Genomic DNA, 20,429 nt, shown 5'->3' with positions numbered 1-20,429 from the left:
AATAGAAGGACTGAGAAATGTCCAGTGGAGTTGGCAATGTGGGTAACCTTGACAGGACTGCTTTCACTAGAAAGCCTGATAGAACCTCCAGTCTATAGTGTAATCCTACATGCTCCTTGTTGATTCTGTAATAACTCACCAAGGAAATTCCCATTTCAGAGCCTTTGCATGCTCTTCCTTCTGCCTGGACCATCCTTCCTTCCCTCCAGACGGTCATATCTGGAATACCTGCTCTTTCTCCTGAATTGAGGTTTCTGTTAAAATGCCACCTTCTGAGAGATTTCATATCAGCCTATTTAAAATAGCACCTCCCACTCTCTATTCCCTTTTATTTTCTTCATTGTATTTGGCACTCTCTGAATATTTCTGTCTCTCTCCTTCTCCCCTACACACACTAGAATGTAAGTTCTATGAGGGCAGAGACTTTGTTTTGTTCTGCACTGTACACCCTGCCTGGCAAATGTCTGCTGAACGAATAAATGACCTTCGTCTCAAACTCACAGAATTACTACCAAGAAATGGAAGCATATTCGACTTCAAGACCTCCAAGTATGACCCTCCGGGATCCAGGAATGTGGGCATGCAGCCTCTTAACCTCTCCTAGCCGTCCCCTTCTTAGAAGACATACGGTAGCACTTCCGCCCTCGCTCAAACCTCGCTCAAATCTCCGAAAGGGAGGGGCGGAGGGTTTGTGTCATCAGCCTGCGCCCGCCTGCCCCGCGACGTGCCGGCGGCTGGCGCAGCCCTCCGCTCGCCCGGCCTCCCCCTCCCTGGTTCCGCGCTCTGGTTCCGCCATGGAATCCAACAAGGATGAAGCCGAGCGCTGTATTAGCATCGCCCTCAAGGCCATCCAGAGCAACCAGCCCGACCGGGCACTCCGCTTCCTGGAGAAGGCGCAGCGGCTGTACCCGACGCCGCGAGTTCGCGGTGAGTGTGAGCTGCCGGAGAGACAGAGGGGACATTAGAACTGATGGGGGGAATACGGGAACGGACCGAGGGGAGCAGTTGGAGGAGGGGGAGGGGTGGCGAGGCGCGGCTACGCCTGCGCACTGAGACGCGCGGTGGCCGCTGGGAGGTGTAGTCTTTCGCTCCCACCCCTTTCCGGACGCTGAACACCTGATGGCTGGGGCGGCCGCGACTTCAGCTTTCCGGGGGCTTGTGGAACCCTCTGAGATTTGGAGTTCCCGAGGATGAAAGGCGCTGGCGGGCGGGGGGAAAGGAACTTACCTGGAAGCGAAATCGAACTACTTTTCCCAAGGGGCCATTCGGTGGCCCAGGGCCGGTTGCCGGCCTGGGAAATATTATAGTTTAGGAAAATAAACATAACTCTTGTGACGGAGAGAATGCGTTCGAAGAGAGGGAAAGAAGACTGCCGACGTTCGGAAGGCCTGGAAAGGCGTCTCCGGGCGAGGGCCTGGGAACACTGTCCCGAAACCAGAGCCTGCCTTTTTCTCCCAGCCCACACCACCGCCTTGGACTGTCCGCCCTGAGAGCGGGCCCCCTCACTCCTGGAGCCTCTTCACCCGCTTGTGAGATTCGGGGCTTGTCGGAGACACTGGTCTTGCCACCCCGCCCACCCTGGCCCCCAAGAGTCCATCTGTGGCCGCCGAATGGACGGCTGGACAGCACAAGACTACTAAGTGTCCCCCGGCTGAGGCTTCCAAACCCGGGAGGGATTAGTGAAGTTGTCCCAACTACTCAGCATCTCACTCTACCCAGGAACCCTCTTTTTTTTTTTTGACCTAAGACTTCAAAGTTTTTCTTAATACAAGCTGGAGGAGGGGCGCCTGGGTGGCTTGGTTGGTTAAGCGTCCGACTTCGGCTCAGGTCATGATCTCACGGTCAGTGAGTTCGAGCCCAACGCAGGGCTCTGTGCTGACAGCTCAGAGCCCGGAGCCTGTGTCAGATTCTGTGACTCCCTCTCTCTCTGTTCCTCCCCTGTTCATGCTCTGTCTCTCTCTGTCTCAAAAATAAATAAAACGTTAAAAAAAAAAAAAAATACAAGCTGGAGGAGAGAAGGAGGTAGTCCATTAAAGATACGGTTTCGTGCCAGCAGTTACCACGCAGTAAACCGTCTGGCACATAACAGGTGCTCAGAATCAGAAGACCCCTGAGTTCTTATCCTGACTGCTACCATGTGATCTTTCTGAGCTTGGGTTTCCTTATCTGGAAAATCAGAAGCTTGGTGCAGACAATATGAATAACAATAATACCATAGGGCTTCTCTGTTTAGAAAGCTCTTTCGAGGGGCGCCTGTCTGACCCAGTCTGTAGAGCATGCGACTCTTGATCTGGGGGTTGTAAGTTCAAGCCCCCGTTGGGTGTGGAGATTACTTTAAAAAAATAAAATGTTCACAGGCGCCTGGGTGGCTCAGTCGGTTAAGCAGGTTAAGCCTCCAATTTTGGCTGAGGTCGTGATCTTACAGTTCGTGGGTTCAAGCCTGCTTAGGGCTCTGTGCTGACAGCTCAGAGCCTGGAGCCTGCATCAGATTCTTTGTCACCCTCTCTCTCTGCCCCTCCTCTGCTTGCGCTCTGTCTCTCTGTCTCTTTCAAAAATAAATAAACAGTAAAAAAAATTTTTTATTAAAAAAATAAAATCCTTAAAAACAAAAAGAAAGAAAGCTCTTTGCAACGCATTTTCTCACTTCACCCTGCCCTATCAGGGAGGCGGAGCAAAGATCATTATCTTTGTTCTATAGATAAGGAAATCTCTCAGAGGCAAGGGACTTGCCCACGATTACACAGCTAGAAATTGGAAAGTCCTGTGACTGTATAAATGTTTAATGGAGGAGTGAAATGAAAAAGCAGCAGTCAGCCTCGTAGCCTTCCTTGCCTGCATTTGGAATTGAGAAAGGGGAACACTGGCAGAAGAGGCCACCTGGAATGCTTGAATTTTCCTCCCTCCTGACTACAGGTTGATCTTTGGCCTGTTTGCCTTCTCTTGGAGAGAGTTTTAGTCTGTATTTGCCAGGACTCCTGAGGTCACCTGCTCAAGAAACTTCCTACTGAAATAAATCACACTGTGTAAGAGAGGTGCGTGGTGGTGGGGGCGCATGAGCTCTCAGAATCCTGTCCGACGCTGGATGCTTCTGGAGCCTCAGAACCAGGCAGCCAAGAAAGGATGGTAACAATATGGCCTGTGGAGATCTTCCTGTCAGCAGCTTCCTGGGCCAGTTCAGGGGCTTGGACGGATATCCTTCCTGGCGCTCAAGAAATGGAATTTGCTCAAGCAGAATCATCACCTGCTGCACAGTTGTCATATTCTCATTATTCTGGAGAGACTATGCCTCATACCTCTCTGTAAACTTCACCTTGCACCGTCCACAGCCCTGTATTCAGCTGATAAGGACCTGGGGTTAACTTAGGCCTGGAATGGAGAAATCTTGGTTAAAAAAATATTAGATAGCTGCCTACACATGCTGTTTGAGGTTTGAGTTCATTCCAGGCACTTGTTCAATGCAAAAGACTTTTTTTTTTTTTAAGTTTATTTTATTTTTGAGAGCAAGTACATGCGAGTGGGGGAGGGGCGGGGGGAGGGGACGAATCCCAAGCGGGCTCCACAGGCTGTCAGCGCCCCAAGTGTCCAAGTTTTGATTTCGGCTCAGGTCATGATCTCACGGTTCATGGGTTCAAGCCCTGCATCAGGCTCAGTGCTGTCAGTGCAGAGCCTGCTTCGGTTCCTCTGTCTCCCTCTCTTTCTGCTCCCTCCATTGCTCTCTCTCTCTCTCAAAAATAAACATTAAAAAAAAAAAAAAGAGTCAGACACTTAACCAACTAAGCCACCCAGACACTCTGCAACAGACATTTTTTGTTTTATTTGCAAAGTCTTCTGCTTGGTGCTAAGTGGTATGGCAGGACTGGTAAGACATCATCCTTCACCTCAAGGAGCCTACAGTGTAGTAAAGGAGACAAAGTTATAGAAAAAATAATACCGCGGTTAAAGAAAAATTAAGCACAGCGTTAGATGCCAAGGACTTAAGGATGGACAGGAAAGATCCAGTCCTCGCCCTCCATGAGTTCAGTCCGGTGACGTGGAGGGAAGTGCTGGGGTTGGATCCCTGAATGCGAAATTACAAGCAGTAGGGTGAGTGAGTGAGTCCTTACTAGGACTTAAAAATAATGGTAGATGACCGTGAGGGAAGGTGTCAGGGAGCAGGACAGAGGCAGCATTTAAACTGCACTTCGGAGGAAGGGAGGAGATTTGGAGAAGAACCTAGTGGGGAAAAGACATGGAGGCTGGAGGCTGGGGGAGGACTGGGTGTAGCAAGACTTGGAGGCTGTGGAGGTGGTAATTTGAATAGAGAGGATTAAGGCTGGCAAGGAGGATGGGGTCAGGTTGTGGAAATCCTTTCCTGCCAGGCCAGGGTATTCACTTTATTCTGTAGTTGGTGAAAAGACCACTGAAGATTCTGATAGCAGGAATAAGATAAGGGTACCGTTCTGAGAAGAGAACGACGAGAAGGGTTAATGAAAGGGAAGAGAGACCCAAGGCAGAAACCAATTGGGAGGGCATTCATCGCACTCTGTATTTCAGGAGCTCTGAGCACCTGAGGTAAGGCATCCCGGATGAGGATAGGGTCATCAGAGAGGAGGTACCAAGCCTTGTGTGAGAGACGTGTGCTGAGGAGAACTGGGGACACAGAATCCAAGCCTGTGTGGCCAGGGAGAAAGTAAGGTTGAGGATGGTGAGTGGGAAGAGCTGGGCAGGGGGCAGGATGCCGGTGGATGTTCCGAAGGAGCTGTCAGCTGGGAGCTCAGGAGAGAGCCCCAGGTTCCAGCTCAGAGTCTGGTATTGTCATTTTGATGGAGCTCACTGGAGTGCTGCCTGGCTAGGGTCACTGTGTGAAAGTGTGGAACGCGTAGCGGGTGTTGCTGTAAGCACAGCCATGGGCCACATCTGGCCTCAGCCAGTGGGCAGAGACCAGGGAAGCAACAGAGTGAGATGGAGAACAAGGGGAGGAGGCAATCCCAGGAGCGGGCAGCCGCCAGGTGGCCCTGGAGTGGTGTGGCAGGGAGGTGGTGAGCAACACTGTCAGGCCTTGTGGGGAAAGGGCGAGTCGAGAAATGAGAGGGGAAGGATGGAGAGCATGGGTGGAAGGTTGGTCTTAGAGAAGTGAAAGAACAGACAGAGGGAAGGGTAGGGTGAAAGGAGGTCCAGAGCAACCTTAAAGGGTGGAGGGGCCTCACAGTGAAAAGGCCATGAAGGGATTTCAAACTCGTGCTGCAGGAGGTGGGCCCAAGGGCTGATCACTTGTACTGTGGAATAGTAGCTGGGCCCTAAGCCTAGAGGTCCTAGGGCAGGGCTAGTGGGACCAGTCTCTTTCTGGGAGCCCACTTGGCATCGCCTTTGCCTGAGGCTTAGCAACGCTGGTGGAAAGTACCATGTTTTTCAGGGAGCCAGTGAGAACATCCTCAGTTTCCCCAGCACACAAAGAGAGGGTTGGCTTGGATGGTCTCGCAGCTTAGGCTGCCTAAGGGTCTAGGAAATGACTGACTGTGGGTCCAGGCGAAATCAGGAAGGCCAAGCCACTAAGGCCAGCATGTGGGGCAGGGAAGGATTGGTTGCTTTCACGGTGTTAGGGTGAGAGACGGTCTGGTACTGGCGAGGTCCGGGGTGGGGTTGTCCGTTCGGGTCAGTCGGCCTTCATGAGCCCTGCTGTGCGCTCAACCCTTCCATTCACCGAATTTCACTGAGTCTTATTTATGCCTCAAAGCAACCCTACGAGGGCAGGGATCAGGCCTTCACTGACGATTCGATGACATGGTAAGTAGCAAAGGAACCGGACTGTCCAGCTCCACTCCCAGGCCATCGCCCTCTGCTGGCCTCCCTTTCCCGAACCACATTGAGCACTACAGGAACAGAGAGAGGGCCTGGGAATAAAAGGAACAGTAACAGATAACAATATTTACTGAGTGTTGTGCTGAGTCTCTTATATGCATTTGCTCATTTACTCTTGCAGCTCTCGTGAGGGAGAGACAGTTTTACATGAAGAAGCTAAATCAGCTTGTCCAAGATGACCCTGGTAGCAGGTGTCAGAGCCACAGCTTTGCCCCTCCAGTCTGGGTTGGAAGAGTGACCACTGCTGCTGGCTTTGGCCATAGAAATGCTCTCACCTCTGCCTCAGCTGCCACTTCTCCCACCGCAGCTCTGGTTTCTTCCTCCAAGTTCCAGGCTTTTTAGATGTCTGCCAGCTTGACGGCGAGGGGCAGAGTCAGGATTGGAACCCAGCTTTGTCTGTCTAACTCCGGAGCTGCGTTAAGCTGCTGTGTCGTACTCTTTTGTGACATTTGCCTGTCAGCCCCTGTGCCATGAGGGATGTAACAGTGAGTCAGAATGAGGCAGTCACATCCCACAGGTCTGGCAGATGGGGTGTCCAGGCCATGAGAGAGACCTACTTGTCAGCAACCAACAATCTTGAATTGCCAACTCAAGCAGAAACCTTCTGTGTGACCCAGAGCACATCCATTCCCCTTTGGGCTCTCTTCTGCAGTGTAAAGAAATTAGAGTGGCTGACTCCATGTAACTGCCCTGAAAAGTTTCCAGAATCTTCCCTGAGAAATACTAGAGTGAGTCCATCTGGTTAATGCTCTTGTGTATCTATAGCAATTGAATGGTTGGTCATATTCTCCTTAGGGTATATCAGCACAGCCTGGACCACTGGGGCTTCCAGAGAAACTGATATAAACAAATTCTTTTTTTTTTTTTAAGTTTATTTATTTATTTTTGAGAGAGAAAGGCATGCAGAAAGAGAGGGAGGCCGAGAATCCCAAGCAGGCTCCGCACTGTCAATGCAGAGCCTGATGTGGTGCCCGAACTCGTAAACCGTGAGATCATGACCTGAGCCGAGATCAAGAGTCGGATGCTTAACCGACTGAGCCCCCCAGGAGCCCCTGAAATAAGTTCTTTAAACACCATCCAAATCCAGCAAACTAGCTCGCCTTCTTCCCCATCTTCATCAGCATCTCTTCGTCTTTTGCTTTTTCTTCCTTTGCCATTCGCTTGGTATGGACCTGGCATCTGGGACAGCCTGAAATCTCATGGTTACGGTTGGGTCCAAAGTCTGCCAGGTGCTGAGACTTAGCCTTCCTAAGCCCTGGAGCTCCCTGCCCCCGCCCCCCCCCCCCCCCCCAGCTTGGGTCGCCTCCCTGGCCAGGCATCAGCCTGTGTCATAAATCAGCAGCTACTCAGTTTTGAATTTTTACTCTGTCAGTTTCTGTGCCAGGTGCTTACAAATGGTATTTTATCCTTGTTACACCCATTATCCTCATATCCCTTAGGAAACAGGTTCAAACAGATTTTATAGATCGGCCAGGGCCATACTGCTAGGAATGACTGAGCTGAGATTTGAACACAGTTCTTTCTGAATTGAACTTCTCTTTATTTGGAAGGACTGTGCTGGAGAGGGCTCCCCATGCCAGCCTCATGCGGTCCAGGATAGCATAGTTAAGAACATGGTTCTGGGAGCTGGACATCCAGGCGTTTTAAGTGCTGACTGCCCAGCTTGTGCAGCCACGGGCCAATGGATCAAACACACAGCTCCTTCTTTAACTTTTCTTTTTTAATGATTATTTATTTTGGACAGAGAGAGAGCGAGCACACGCGTGCGTAGGGGAGGGGCAAAGAGAGAGGAAACACAGAATCCGAAGCAGGCTCTGGGCTCTGAACTGTCAGCACAGAGCCTGATGCGGGTCTGGAACCCACAAACCATGAGATCACGACCTGAGACAGCTCCTTCTTTATCGTGGGGATGGTGGTAATAAGACCTACTTCTGAGGCCATTGTCAAGATTAAATGAACTAGTAGAGGCAGAGCCTGGGCCTGCCTAACACATAGTGAGCACTCATTACGGTTACTCTTCTCAGTGCGTACCCTTGGGGTTTGCTACAGGAGTCCTTCACATCCCTCCTGCGAGGCAAGCTTGACTGTCAGCTCCCAACCCAGTGAGATCCTGTGAGTTTGCTGCACCTAAGACAGCAGTGGCTCAGGGCACAGTGGTCCACTTGAGTCCCAGTGTTCTGCTCCCAGCGAGCCCTGCCCCAGGCCCCTCGTGTGAGACCCAGGTGCATTGCGTTAGGGGGTGTCTAACACCCAGCACAGTGCCTTGAGCCCAGCAGGCTCCTGGCGTGTTTGAAAGAAGCTGGGGACCAGCTGAGGGCACTGCTGTCCTTCCTCAGCACAGTGTCCTGGGTCTCTGCAGAGGTCCAGGTGCCTGACTTCCCAGGGCACTGTACCCCAGGCATGACTGGGGTTTCCAGAACTGATTTCGTGCCTGGAATCAATGGGTGCAGGGATTTGGGCTCTTTGTCACTGAGTCAGCAGGAACCACAGACTTGGGTTGGAGACACTGGGACCCTATCTGAGGATGATAGCTAATGCCCTGCATAGACTCTGAACATTGCAGTATGACGTTTGACATGGCCAGCCACTTGAAAAGCGTAAGGAATAGCAAGTAGCAGAGGAGAGGTCTTCATCCGAAGTCTCGTGCCGTCCCTGGCCCTGGAGCACATTCATTGCCCCTCTCCCCCTTCACAGCTAAGTGAAGGTCTCCAGAAGGCCTTTCCCCCCAGTCCCAGCAGAAACAGATGGTCCTGCCAAGTGTGGTCCCCACTGACATAGGCGGAGTACTTGCCTCTCTCTGCACTCAGCAGGGTCTGTGAAACATACCACTTTGGGATTTTTTTAAGCCTGAAGGGCTAATGGTTTGTTTTTATGGGGAGTTTTAAAATAACCCATACCCAGGGGTGCCTGGCTGGAACAGTCGGTAGAACATGCGACTCTTGTGGGGTTGTAAGTTTGAGCCCCACGTTGGGTATAGAGATTAATTAAAATAAAATCTTAAAAACAAAAAAAAGGATTTAAAATAACCCATACCCTGACAACTCATGAGAGCAGGTGGCTGTCCCACTAGCCCTCCCCCACCCCCTGCACCCCGCCCAGGCCCAAGCTGGGGAGGGAGCTACTGGCTTTGCTGGGAGAAGAAGCAGGTGGGATGTGGGCGGCCCTGGCCTCTCCCAGGACCAGGCAGGCCCTCAGCCACGGCATGTGGCTTTGCTGCAACGAGAGCCCTGAATGGTTTGTTTGCCTTGCACAGCCCTGATCGAGTCCCTCAACCAGAAACCACAGTCTACCAGTGACCATCCCCAACCCACAGACACCACCCACAGGAAAGCAGGTGGGGCCGAAGCCCCCGCGGCCAACGGAGAAGCTGGAGGAGGAGAGGGCACCAAAGGCTACACTGCGGAGCAAGTAGCAGCAGTGAAAAGGTAGAGGGGCCGGAGCCCAGTGCCACTGGCAACTTTTCAGATCTAGAGAAGGCTTCCTGCAGCGTGGCCCCCGCCTCACATCTGCCCGTGGTCTGGATGGGCCCTGGGAGGGTCCTGAGGATGGAGGAGGTCCAGCTGGGCGGGCCCACCGGCCCTGGGATACAGCGTGGGAATCAGGGCTCTGCTGTCCCCTCCCGCCAAGTCAGCCCACAGCAGAGGCTGGAAATGCTGACTCTGCCGCTGGCCAGGCGAGCCTGGCCTCTTTACATAGCTCTGTTGATCAGACAGAGATGGGGCGTGGGCTCCCCTTCCAGCTTCTCCCCCACCCCTAACAAAGACCCTTTCAGACCAGGGCCTGTGTGGCACAGAATGGAGACAGGAGACGGTTATCCCTCCAGGGCTTGGGCAGGCCCCACACACACATTGACAGTCCTTCTGAGGTGGCCTCCGGTGAAGGTGCTGTTAGCGAAGGGAAATGGTTCCTGGCCTGAAAGACTGCAGCTGCCCCCCTCTTAAATCCTAAGTGTATTCCAGGTGTTTCCACTGGGCCCTACCTAGCTCCCCGTTCCAGGTGGAGCTTACTGAGGCCCCCTTGCCCCCGAGGGACCTAGAGGAACTGACGGCCGAGCCCTACTGTGCGCCCATACTGCTCTCCCCCACCTCACCTCACGGCCCTGGGCCCTCTCTACCCCCTCCCCCAGGGTCAAGCAGTGTAAGGATTACTATGAGATCCTGGGGGTGAGCAGAGGGGCCTCCGATGAGGACCTGAAGAAGGCCTACCGCAAGCTGGCCCTCAAGTTCCACCCAGACAAGAACCACGCACCCGGCGCCACTGAAGCTTTCAAAGGTAAGCTAGCCTTGGTTTCCCGGTGCTTGGTGTTTTTCATCTCCTGTCCTTGGGAAGCAGTCAGTGGCCTTGGACCCACGTGCCCTGGGCTCAGGACCTGCTTCCTGGGAAGAAAGTCCTAGTAGCCACCTCTAGCATAGAGCCTCAGAGCTCAGGTAGCCTCCCCTTCCTCTTCGTTCCCCAGGGCTTACAGGAGGGGAGCTGAGGCAAGAGAGGACCGACCAGTGGCTTTTCCAAGGTCCCAGAGCAGTTGAGGGTCAGAAGCAGGCCTCCTGACTCACCTGTATGCACGTCCCCATCTTGGGATATTGCTACCGGTTTCCCTGTGCTGAGGGGCAAGGAAGCCTCAGGTCAGTGGGCTTGGGGCCCGGTGGCCTCCCCATCACCAGCAGCCACAGCCAGCCCTGCAGTGCACACACACTCACACATACACACTCACAGTGTGTGCCTACAAGGCAGTGACCGCAACCAAGTAGGGAGCCCGTGGCAGAGCACACCCCTAAGACCTGGTGTGCTGTTTCCTAGGCCCCACCCCAGGTGCTGCATTCCAGGTGCTTGGGGTTGGTCCTGCTGCGTGTGGGTGTGGGGTACTGTGCAGGCGTCACCCCACTGCTGCCTGTCAGCCTGCCCCCGAGGGAGACGGTGAAGAGAAGCAGGGAGGCAGGGCAGCTGTGGTGAACGTTGCTCCAGCCCTGACTCCTGCCTGCAGCCCCGCAGGCACCAAGACGCCAGATCTGGCCCTGGGACCTTGTCACCGTGGCAGGAGGGGGGGGATTCTCCTTCCTGCAAGGGTGGCATGTTTTGAAGCAGATGCAGCCGCTTTGACCCACTCCCTTGAGAGAGTGAGCCGCTTGAGAAGGAGCAAGAGACTCGGGAGGGCCCGGAGCAGGGTCCTTTGAGGCACGGGTTTCCCACCTGGGGAGCTTTTCCTGGGGAGGCCTTGGGGCCACGCCGAGGAACAGCAGCTGGGACCTGGACCCCAGGGAAGAGAGGGCTCACCAGGCCACACTACGAACGGTGAAGTTTTGACTAGAACCTGGGGATCTGGCCCTTCCTGACAGTTGCTGTAGGAATAAATAAGATAATGCCCATAAAGGGCCCGAGGCAGAGAAAAAGCTCGACCACTGTCATGAGGTGGAGCACGAGGAGCCTGAGGGCTCATCTTCCGCCAGGCCCAGACCGCCCAGATCCACTAGAGGTATTCCTGCCCCCCTCCCGACACGGGCCCAACAGCCAAACTCCCCTCTGGCCCCAAGGTCTCCTTCCTAAGGCACCACTTGAGTACCTAAAAGGGAGCTATTGGCTGCCAGGGGCACCTCCACCTCCATGCCCACCGTCTCCAAGCCTGACTTCTGGCTCCTTTCTAGCTATCGGCACAGCATATGCGGTACTTAGTAACCCAGAGAAAAGGAAACAGTATGACCAATTCGGTGACGACAAGAACCAGGCAGCGCGGCACGGCCACGGGCACGGGGACTTCCACCGCGGCTTTGAGGCCGATATCTCCCCCGAAGACCTCTTCAACATGTTCTTTGGCGGTGGCTTTCCGTCTAGTAAGTACCCCACCCCACCCCACCCCCTGCAGCCAGGTCTCCCTGGGGGTGATGGTGGGAGACTGGAAGACAGCCTCTCCCTTTTCCTGCAGCCCCACCCCCTGACTCAGTCCCTCTGACCTCCAGGTAACGTCCATGTCTACAGCAACGGCCGCATGCGCTATACCTACCAGCAGAGGCAGGACCGCAGGGAGAACCAGGGTGACGTGAGTGAGGAAGGCACCGGGAGAGCAGGGGGAGGGTGCCAAGCCCCACCCAGGGTGTGAGGCCTGAAGGGGGAGTGACATCCCCAGCTGTCTGTCCTCCGAGGGGCAGTGCCCCCACGGTTCTCAGCTAGGGAGCCATCTTGGTTCCCCCTTGCCATTCTACTGAGCGACACTAGAGGGAGCCACACTCCACGGTGCTGCCCAGAAGGAGTGGGGATTTGATGGCTTCTGTCAGGAAATGTAATGCAGAAACTTCTCCACCTACAGACAGGTTTGAGTGTGATTGGCCTTTGTGCAGTCCATTTGTTCATAAGGCCAAAGTGACATTTTCCAAGCAATGGGAAGTGAAACTTCACGAGAGAATTGTAAAGGATGACAAAGGTTGTTGAATCTTCTTCTTTTCGGCACTCTTAAAAAATGTATACAAAAGCTATAGCAAGACAATGCTTCAAAAACATTTTGAATGCCACGGGTTAAAGAACAGCTAGTGGACTAAAATTAAAATACTGCAGACAATTCCACAGCCTTTAAAATTATGACAGACAGAGGGGTTCCCTATTGCTCTTAGGTTTTTATCTATTCATTTTTTAAACTTAGTGTGTTTGTATTTAACATACGGAAGAGTTTTTTAAATTAGAATCTATCACACAGTGAACAAATTTGTTCGTATTTACAATTTTTTAACTGGCAGTTTTTAAATTGGTAATATAGTTATATGGTGCAAAATCCAAAAAAATATATGTATATAGTGAAAATTTCCCTCCAGCCCTGCCTACGGTTCTCATGGAGGAAGCCTCTTTAGCTCATTTTTTTTGTGTTCTCAGATAAGTAAATACATCCAGGCACCCTTTTCCTGTATTTAACACCAGTTGCTACTTTGTATTCCTCTGGGGAAACCGGCAGGTGGAGGAGCTTCTGTGTTTGGGGGGCCCGTGGGAGGGAAGCAGAGAGGAGTGTCGTGGCAGTTCGCAGCAGCTTCCTCCTGCCGCCCAGGCTCCTTTGTGCCAGGGAAGCTGGTGGTGATTGCGGCCTATGCCACACTCCCACCAGGTCCAGCTGAGTGACCATTGGTTCTTTCCTCCAGGGCGGGCTGGGGGTGTTTGTTCAGCTGATGCCGATCCTCATCCTGATCCTCGTGTCGGCGCTCAGCCAGCTCATGGTCTCCAGTCCCCCATACAGCCTGAGCCCAAGGCCGTGAGTACCCACCGCTAGGGATGGGGTGGTAGGCAGACAGGGACTTCGGATCCTCAACCCGCATCGGGTGCCTTCCTTCCTATCCTGCGGGGTCGTTGATCACAATGCGGAAATCTGGCTTAGAATCAAGGAAATACACTTGCCCTGTTGAGATTAGGTTCTTGATCTTTTTAGTATCCCAGTCCCCTAGGAAAATGCAAATGAGAACTGCAGATCTCTTCCCTCAAACACTACACATGTACACAACTTTGCATATGATTTCACAGGCTTCATGACACTTCCCCCCATCTTATCTGCTGACCTTGAGATAAGAACCTGTGCTCTTAAGTTGTGGGTGGTGGGCCTTGGGGCCGTGGAAAGAACAGGGGTTCTAGAATCAGAACAAAGGTGGATTTGAATCCCAGATACTTTATTAACTAAGCAGCTGTGTGACCCTAGACAAGTTACATGACTTCTCTGAGCTTTGGTGTCCTCATCTGTGCAATGCGAATAACATCTATGTGCTTGTGGAAATGAAATGAGTCACAGACACTTAAAATGCCAGGTTTGGGGCACCTGGCTGGCTCAGTCGGTGGAGCATGAGACTCTTGATCTCAGAGTCTTGAGTTTGAACCCCACGTGAGGTATAGAGATTACTTTAAAATAAATAAGCAAAAGGTTTGTTTTTTGGTTTTTTGGTTTTTTTATGCCAGGCTCGATAGAAACGTTCAACAGTATTTGTTCAATGAATTTATGGTCTCAGCTGCCAGTAGTGAACTTGGGCAAGTTATTTGGCCTTTTAAGGCATCAGCTCCCCTCATTTATTTCCAGCATCTGGCACCACATCTGATACATAGTTACATAGTGGGTGCTCAGCTTCTATTGGTGGGAACCCTCTGTTCCCCCAAAGTGGCCTGGCCCTGTTTCGGAGCCTGGCAGCCTTCCTCTCGGCCACCAGGGGGCAGAGTCGGGTGGCTGGACCCACACCAGGCAACGTAGGCTCTCCGTGGCCTGTCGCCAGCCCTTCGCTCTGCAACTGGAGAGGCAGCAGAGGGCAGGTAGGGGCTGTTCCGCACCCCCCCCCCCCCCCCCCCCCCCCCCCCCCCCCACCCGAACTGTCTCCTGTCTGCTGCGTGTCAAGACTCTGCCTACAGAGCCTGCGGGTGGAGCTGGAAGATAGGACCAAAAGCTGGAAGGACAGAGGTCCTTGGAGTCCTTGTGTCTTGTTGTTCCTAAGCCTCTTAACCCCAGATTGGGAGTTCCTGGGTAGGCAGGCAGGTCCTGGGCAACAATGAGCTTAGGGGAGGAATGTGGAAATGGAGGCACTGGGACCCCAACTCACACCCCTAATCAGAGGCAGAGCCCAGGCTCCCCTGCTGCACTGACCGGGGCCTCAAAAGGGTCTCCTCCCACAGGCCCCAGGTCAGCAGCGTGGTAAGCAGAGAGCCTGAGGAAGGGCTGGCCGTAGTCCGGACCACTTAGACAGGAGGGACACCCTGCCTTTCTTTCATACCCTCATTTTGGGTGCTGTGCGAGTTCCTCTCCAGTTTTGGAGGGAAGCCAGCCCTGTGGCCTGTGCGGTACCTCCTGTTGGGGGACCCTGTCTTCCTTAGAGCTGCCGTGGGGCTGGGGACCTGGGCCCACTTTGTGCCTGATGTATTTCCGGCCAGGTCGGTGGGCCACGTCCACAGGCGAGTCACTGACCACCTGAACGTCGTCTACTACGTGGCAGACACCTTCTCCAAGGAGTACACAGGCTCCAGCCTCAAAACAGTTGAACGGAATGTGGAAGACGACTATATCGCCAACCTCCGAAACAACTGCTGGAAGGAGAAGCAGCAGAGTGAGTGCGTGTGTGTTGCGGGGACAGAGCTTGAGCGCGGGGAAGGAGAAAGCCCTGCTCACCAGAGATTTGTGGACCCAGCGCCTGGCACTGCCTCGCACCAGCCACCTCCCAGCCAAAAATGGGACCCCACCCTGTTTCCTTGGGGCCGGGAGCCAGGGGCCACCTGGAGATTTCCTCCAGGTTCCCGTAAGTCACTTCCGTCAGCCTGAGTGTGGCTGCCAGAGGTAAGTGTGTTGAGATGGATTGGAGCACGTGTCCTGGCCACCTAGTGAATGGCCATCCAGCTGTATCTGTGGGACCCTAGGGAGGCCTAACCAGAATGACAGGTTCTTTCCTTGGCTGATCTCACCTAAGTCTGCAGAAAGGGGCCTCTGTTCTCTCCCAAGTTGGGACCATAGTCTGCTCTCCAGGGCCTTTCCTAAAGGGAGGCCAGCTCTGTGCCAGCTCTGGGGCCTGTAACAGTCTTCCTCCCACCCCCACAGGCTAGGCAAGTGCTCCAGTGACCCTTGGGGGATACCAGGTGTGCCCTAAACTCTGCCCCATTGCTTTGCAGAGGAAGGCTTGCTGTACCGGGCCCGCTACTTCGGTGACACAGATATGTACCACAAAGCACAGAAGATGGGCACCCCAAGCTGTAACCGACTGTCAGAGGTGCAGGCCTCCCTGCATGGATAGTCCTGGGCCAGCCACGCCACCGAGGTCCAAGTATGAGCCAGGGCCTCCTCTGCCCTGCAACTCCTGGCAGCTTTGGCCCTGGTCATAAGGCAGAGGAGGGTGGGAGGGAGAGAGGAAAATAGCCTGTTGATTATGGCACAGACTCCTTTTCCCCAGCCTGACCTCCAGCCTGCAGAGCTGGGGCAGCTCTAGGGTGTGCTCAGAAACCAAGGACTCGTTCAGGCTTCAGTGCTAACTGTCTACTGCCCCCTCCCAATTCCCTGGCTCTGGGAGCGTGGGGTGCCGGAGAATCAGGCAGAAGGGGGACCTCAAGGCCATGGCTAAGGGCCACCCCTGCCTCCCTGGTCTGAGCGAGCCACCAAGTCACCATGGCCCTTTCCCTAGGGCCAATAGACTATTGTCTATGCTCTGGTATTTAGGCCACCAAGTATTACTGGTCCCAAGATAGCCCCCTCCACACACAGTCTCCACCTGACGGCAAGAAGAAACACGTGAGAGCCAGTGGGCTAAGATCCCATCCTCTTCCTCTGCCCTTCCAGGCAGGAGGAAATGGAACAAGATGGATGGGCAGCCCCACAGTAGGCCAGGGAGTGAGCCTACAGGCTGGGAGCGGGAGAGGCCCGTTGCCCTGACCACTGGCCCTCTGGTGGAATCAGAGGCACTCTCTCACGTACCAATGCACCTGGCAGCCTGGAAGCCGCAGGCATCCGGCCTGCCCGGGCACCTCACCTGTGGTCTGAGGAAGAGAACAGAAGGTCATGAGTTTACAGTTGAACGCAGAGCCTTTAGCACAGAAAGCGGGGGGGTGGGGGGGGGTGGGAAATGCAAGTTGCTGGTAGCAGACTCCAGTCCTCCTTTACCCCTGCATGTGGGTAGTGAGCTCCGCTTCCAGCATTTGCCAGAGGGGACACACTGGACCCAGCCCAGAAGAATGTAGGCAGAGCCAGTAAAGGTTCTCTTCTGGATTGGTTACCTGCCCATCCATCCTCTGCCTGTGTCCCCTTCGGCAGGGGTCCAGCTGTGCTTGGAGGCCATCTGCTACGCCTCTGCGAGAGTGACAGAGTGCAGGAGGGAGACAGGTTGGGGCTGAGGTGGGCAGGACAGCAGCCAGGAGGTCGGCTTGTTTGTACGGGCTGAGCTAGAGGCTCCAGGCCGCGGGACTGCCAGGCTAACTGTTACCACTCTCCTCCCCAGACCATGAAATCCCTGGAGAATTTTTGGTGACATGCACTGAGCCAAGGTGATGGACTGTATATTTAAGGAAAGACATAAAAAGAAAAAAAATTAAAGTGGAATTGGAGGCCGAACACCGCACACAACTGCCCTCTCTCTCACCCAGTAAATGCTGAAAGGCCTTAGGACAGGAAAACCTGCCACGGGGCTGCTTCCCTCCCTCCCAGGGCTGGCCGAGGCTCCACTTCGGCTGCTCCTAGGATACGGAAACCATGGCAACGAAAGTAGAATGTAAAACTTGCAGCAAATGTCTGTGGAAAGGGCTGGGGGAGGGGGCGCCCAACTGCCTTCCTCCCCCTCCCAGGAGCCACCACCAGTCACCTCTCCGTGGAAGCCAGTCAGAGGCGTTGGCCAAGGATAGGAGGAGGAGGAACAAGAACTCTCCATAGAATGTAATTTACAGAGCGTGCATATGTGTGTGTGTGTGTATATATATATCTATATCTATATATATCTATTTATATGTAAATAGCATATATAAAGATATAGATATATATATATATATAGTCTACTTTTTAAACTATGCAGGAATTTGATTAAGTTGTTTAGCTGATTTCTTCCCTGTTTTAGAAAATGAGGCGTGTTTGGGGAAGGCAGCCTGTTCCTTCAGCGGCTGGACATTATGCCACGGCTGACAGTGTAAGGAAAGTCGGGTCGTAGCTTTTAATGTTCCCCTCAAACCGAGCCTGCTTTTGGTGGCAGCAGTAATCATGATAGTGTAAGTCTGTAGAGAACTTGGAGGTTGCCAGCTTTATGGTGAAGCTGGAGGGGAGCAGGCTTCCAGGGGAGAAAGTGCCCCTAGGGCCAGGTACCATGTCAGTACTGAGTCATGGTGAGGCCCCTGGCAGCCTGCCGGTGGGAGGCCGCCCTCCTCAAGCTTTGGCCAGCTCAGGTGGGCTCTTAGTCCTGGAGCCCAGGAGCTCTCTGTCCCTCTGCCACAGAAAACAGGGTTAGAGAGGGGGACCGGGTTTTGCCTAGCCACCTGCCCCCCTCTTAGTCCCAAAGTGGGTTTTGCCTTATAGATGCCTCAGGCCACGGCTCCGTTGTTGCCACTGGCTTTTCCCAAGTTATGCACCAAGGACTCCAGAAGGTTCTTCCTCCGAGAGTCAGCCAGGTGGTGCCCAAGACCCTGGGGCAGCAGCCGAATCCTGAAGAAAGTCCGGGCCTGTGGGCACCTCTGTCTCCGCCCTCCATGGACATGATGCCACCCGGCCTTCTGTTGCACTTTGGACAAAGGCTGCGCCTGAACCAGAAGGGTTTTCTTATACTCACCTTGATGTGAGGATTTTTCTCAAAACAGCAGTTGCTGCCAGGGGAAGGGAGGGAGGTTTTATTCCCACGGTTTATACTGGGCCTTTTGGAATTACTCTTTTTCCCGAATTTTCCTCTGGCAGTGGGTGTGTCATTGAGCCTGCCACCTTCCAAAGCCTTACTTCCCCAAGTTGCCAGCCAGGAGGTGATAACCATCCTCTCAGAGTTTCTCTTGGCTCTTTTCTTTTTTATTTTAAGTCCCACCCCCCACCCTCCCCAGCCCCAACCAATGAACAAAGATTCTTGCTGGGAAAGGAAGCTTGGTAAAGAAATGTCAGATCTGGTTTTTGAACAAGATCCTGCCCTGTGATGCAGCAGCCACCCCGGCCCAGAGAGATGATAAGAAGTGGACGTGGGCAAGAGTACCCCCCCCCCCCCCCGCCGCGGTGGCCCTGGTGCTCTGCCCCCACCACCCCTACCGTCTGATCTTGGTAGATGTCCCTAGGTGGGCTGACCCATGTGCAATAAGAACATAGATCCTAAAGGATCCCTTGAGAAGCTGTATTTCTTGAATTAGAATTCTAAAATTGTACATCTATAAATATATGTTTATTATGTGATTGGCCTTGGTGGGTCTGCGTTGAACAAGGGGGCTGAGGTGATGGGCCACAAACACCTGTTGCTATGGACACTGCCCAGCTCATACCACCTAGGAGTCTTTGGTGATGGTCCCGAATGTCCTCCTCACCCCTTGCCCCAGCCGACAGCCACTAAGGTCACAAGTGTTGTTCCAAGGCTGATTCCATCCAGGCAAAAGGTAAGGGGCTTAATCAGGCCACGATCCTGGGGTTCGCTAATAACCTCTGGTTCCCCTTGTTTTGCTCCCTCTCCATCCCTGCTGTGAGTACAATATTCAGAATCTCCCTCCTCCCCAGCCAGGAGCTAGAGCCCACTCCGGATCCAGAGCAGGGGGAAAGTTACAAGTTTCTTTCCATCTCTGGCTGCACAGTCTTCCGAGACGTACTTCCCACACCACCCCACAGCCCGCCCTCCTCCCCCAGAAGGTTGGAAAAGTTAAAAAATGTGGCAGCCAGAGTAGAACTTTCTGTGAATGGAGCTGCAGATCTGCCGGGGCCTCCCAGAGACAGGGCCCGGCAGCCCTGACTGGCGGCCCGAGGCCCCACCCGCTACTGCTCCAGCCAAAGACAGGCAGGCTGCCCGGTGGTGCCACTGCAGCCTGGGAGCTCATTGGCTGCCCCTGCCCGGGGTCACCACAGCCTGCCCTGCCTCGTCCTGCGAGCTGCCACTTGTTAGCTGCAGTTGGCAGAGGCAAATGCCAGCCACCCCCATTTACTCGTCCCATCCCCCTACCTGCAGCGTGCAGCTCAGGGAGCCAGCAGGGGCGGGACGGACTCTGTCCGACTGTTTGCTGCAAAAAAGAGCCTTTGACAAGTGTCCCCACCCACTGTCAGGTGGCAAAACGAGCCACTAGTTCACCCGAGCTCCCGGGATCTGCCGGCTTATCTCCACGTCCCAGACTGCCCCCAAGTTTCTAGAAGGGAGCTGCTCCTGGAGCAAGGAGCACCTGCCCTGCCCCAACTGTAATCTCCTCACCCTGAGTTGCCAGGCAAAGTCACCTGGCTGTCTAGGGCAGGTTCACAGGCAGCAGTGCCAAGACTCCGGTAAATAGACTGTTGACACAGTGTCGGCTCCGGAGCAACTCGGAATCCTTACCAGATGTCACACCTTGTGATCTGGGCGAGTCAGCCCAGCCCCCAGCAGGAAACAAGCTTTGGGGAGGGAAGGTGATGCCCAAGGGTCCCCATGAAACTTTGCATGTCCTTGGGGTCTGTGTAGCAAAGCAATCATTCTGCAAACATTTGCTGAACTTGAATTCATGATTCTCAACAACATTGGCCCTACTCGTGCCAAGCTGAGTGGCAGGAGACATGTCCAGAAGGGTGAAAAAGGGAGGAAGCCACACCAGGGAAAATGGGACTTAACCTGAGGGGCCGGAGCTGGGGCTGGGGCTGAGTCTCCCGCAGGGGCAGGTGCGCTCTCTCCCAGCAGTTACAAATGTGACACCACCACCACCCCATCCCACCCCCTGCTGCTACCACTGCAGACTTCTCTGAGTTGGCATCACCCCCAGGAGACAACATAATAGATCGGTTGGTGGGTATCAGCGTGGACCCCACAGCCCAGCTGCTGGGGGCTGAATCCCTTTACTATTACCTGGGTGGCCCTGGGCAAGCCACTTAACCTCCCTCTGCCTCAGTTTCCTCATCTTCAAAATGAGAGTCATAAAATCACCTACTGCACTGGGTTGTGGTGAGGAGTAAAAGGGCCATCACCCGTGCAACACTTAAAACGGCGTCTGGG

At 53.8% G+C, this 20,429-nt stretch overlaps 1 protein-coding gene across 7 annotated transcripts; it reads left to right on the top strand.

Moving 5' to 3' along the window:
- The first annotated feature begins 711 nt into the window (after nucleotides 1-711).
- Nucleotides 712-18,667, top strand: DNAJB12 (DnaJ heat shock protein family (Hsp40) member B12). Of its 7 annotated transcripts, XR_006194437.1 has the most exons (11): nucleotides 717-927; nucleotides 9,092-9,263; nucleotides 9,965-10,110; nucleotides 11,478-11,663; nucleotides 11,790-11,869; nucleotides 12,954-13,063; nucleotides 14,713-14,885; nucleotides 15,442-15,539; nucleotides 16,758-17,188; nucleotides 17,367-17,435; nucleotides 17,819-18,667. XR_006194437.1 is itself a non-coding variant. In XM_042908196.1 (9 exons), the coding sequence occupies exons 1-9, from the start codon at nucleotides 795-797 to the stop codon at nucleotides 16,785-16,787; spliced, it is 1,128 nt and encodes a 375-aa protein (XP_042764130.1). In that variant the 5' UTR covers nucleotides 712-794; the 3' UTR covers nucleotides 16,788-18,667. The 7 variants fall into 7 exon arrangements, 3 of the variants coding, with proteins under 3 accessions (XP_042764130.1, XP_042764131.1, XP_042764129.1); XR_006194438.1 differs by lacking the exon at nucleotides 17,367-17,435; XR_006194435.1 differs by having other exon boundaries at nucleotides 17,367-18,667.
- Nucleotides 18,668-20,429: the final 1,762 nt, after the last annotated feature.

Source organism: Panthera leo, chromosome D2, assembly GCF_018350215.1.
Source record: "Panthera leo isolate Ple1 chromosome D2, P.leo_Ple1_pat1.1, whole genome shotgun sequence".
Taxonomy (NCBI): domain Eukaryota; kingdom Metazoa; phylum Chordata; class Mammalia; order Carnivora; family Felidae; genus Panthera; species Panthera leo.
Note: the sequence above shows the minus strand (reverse complement) of the source record. Positions and strands in the feature narration are given on the sequence as shown.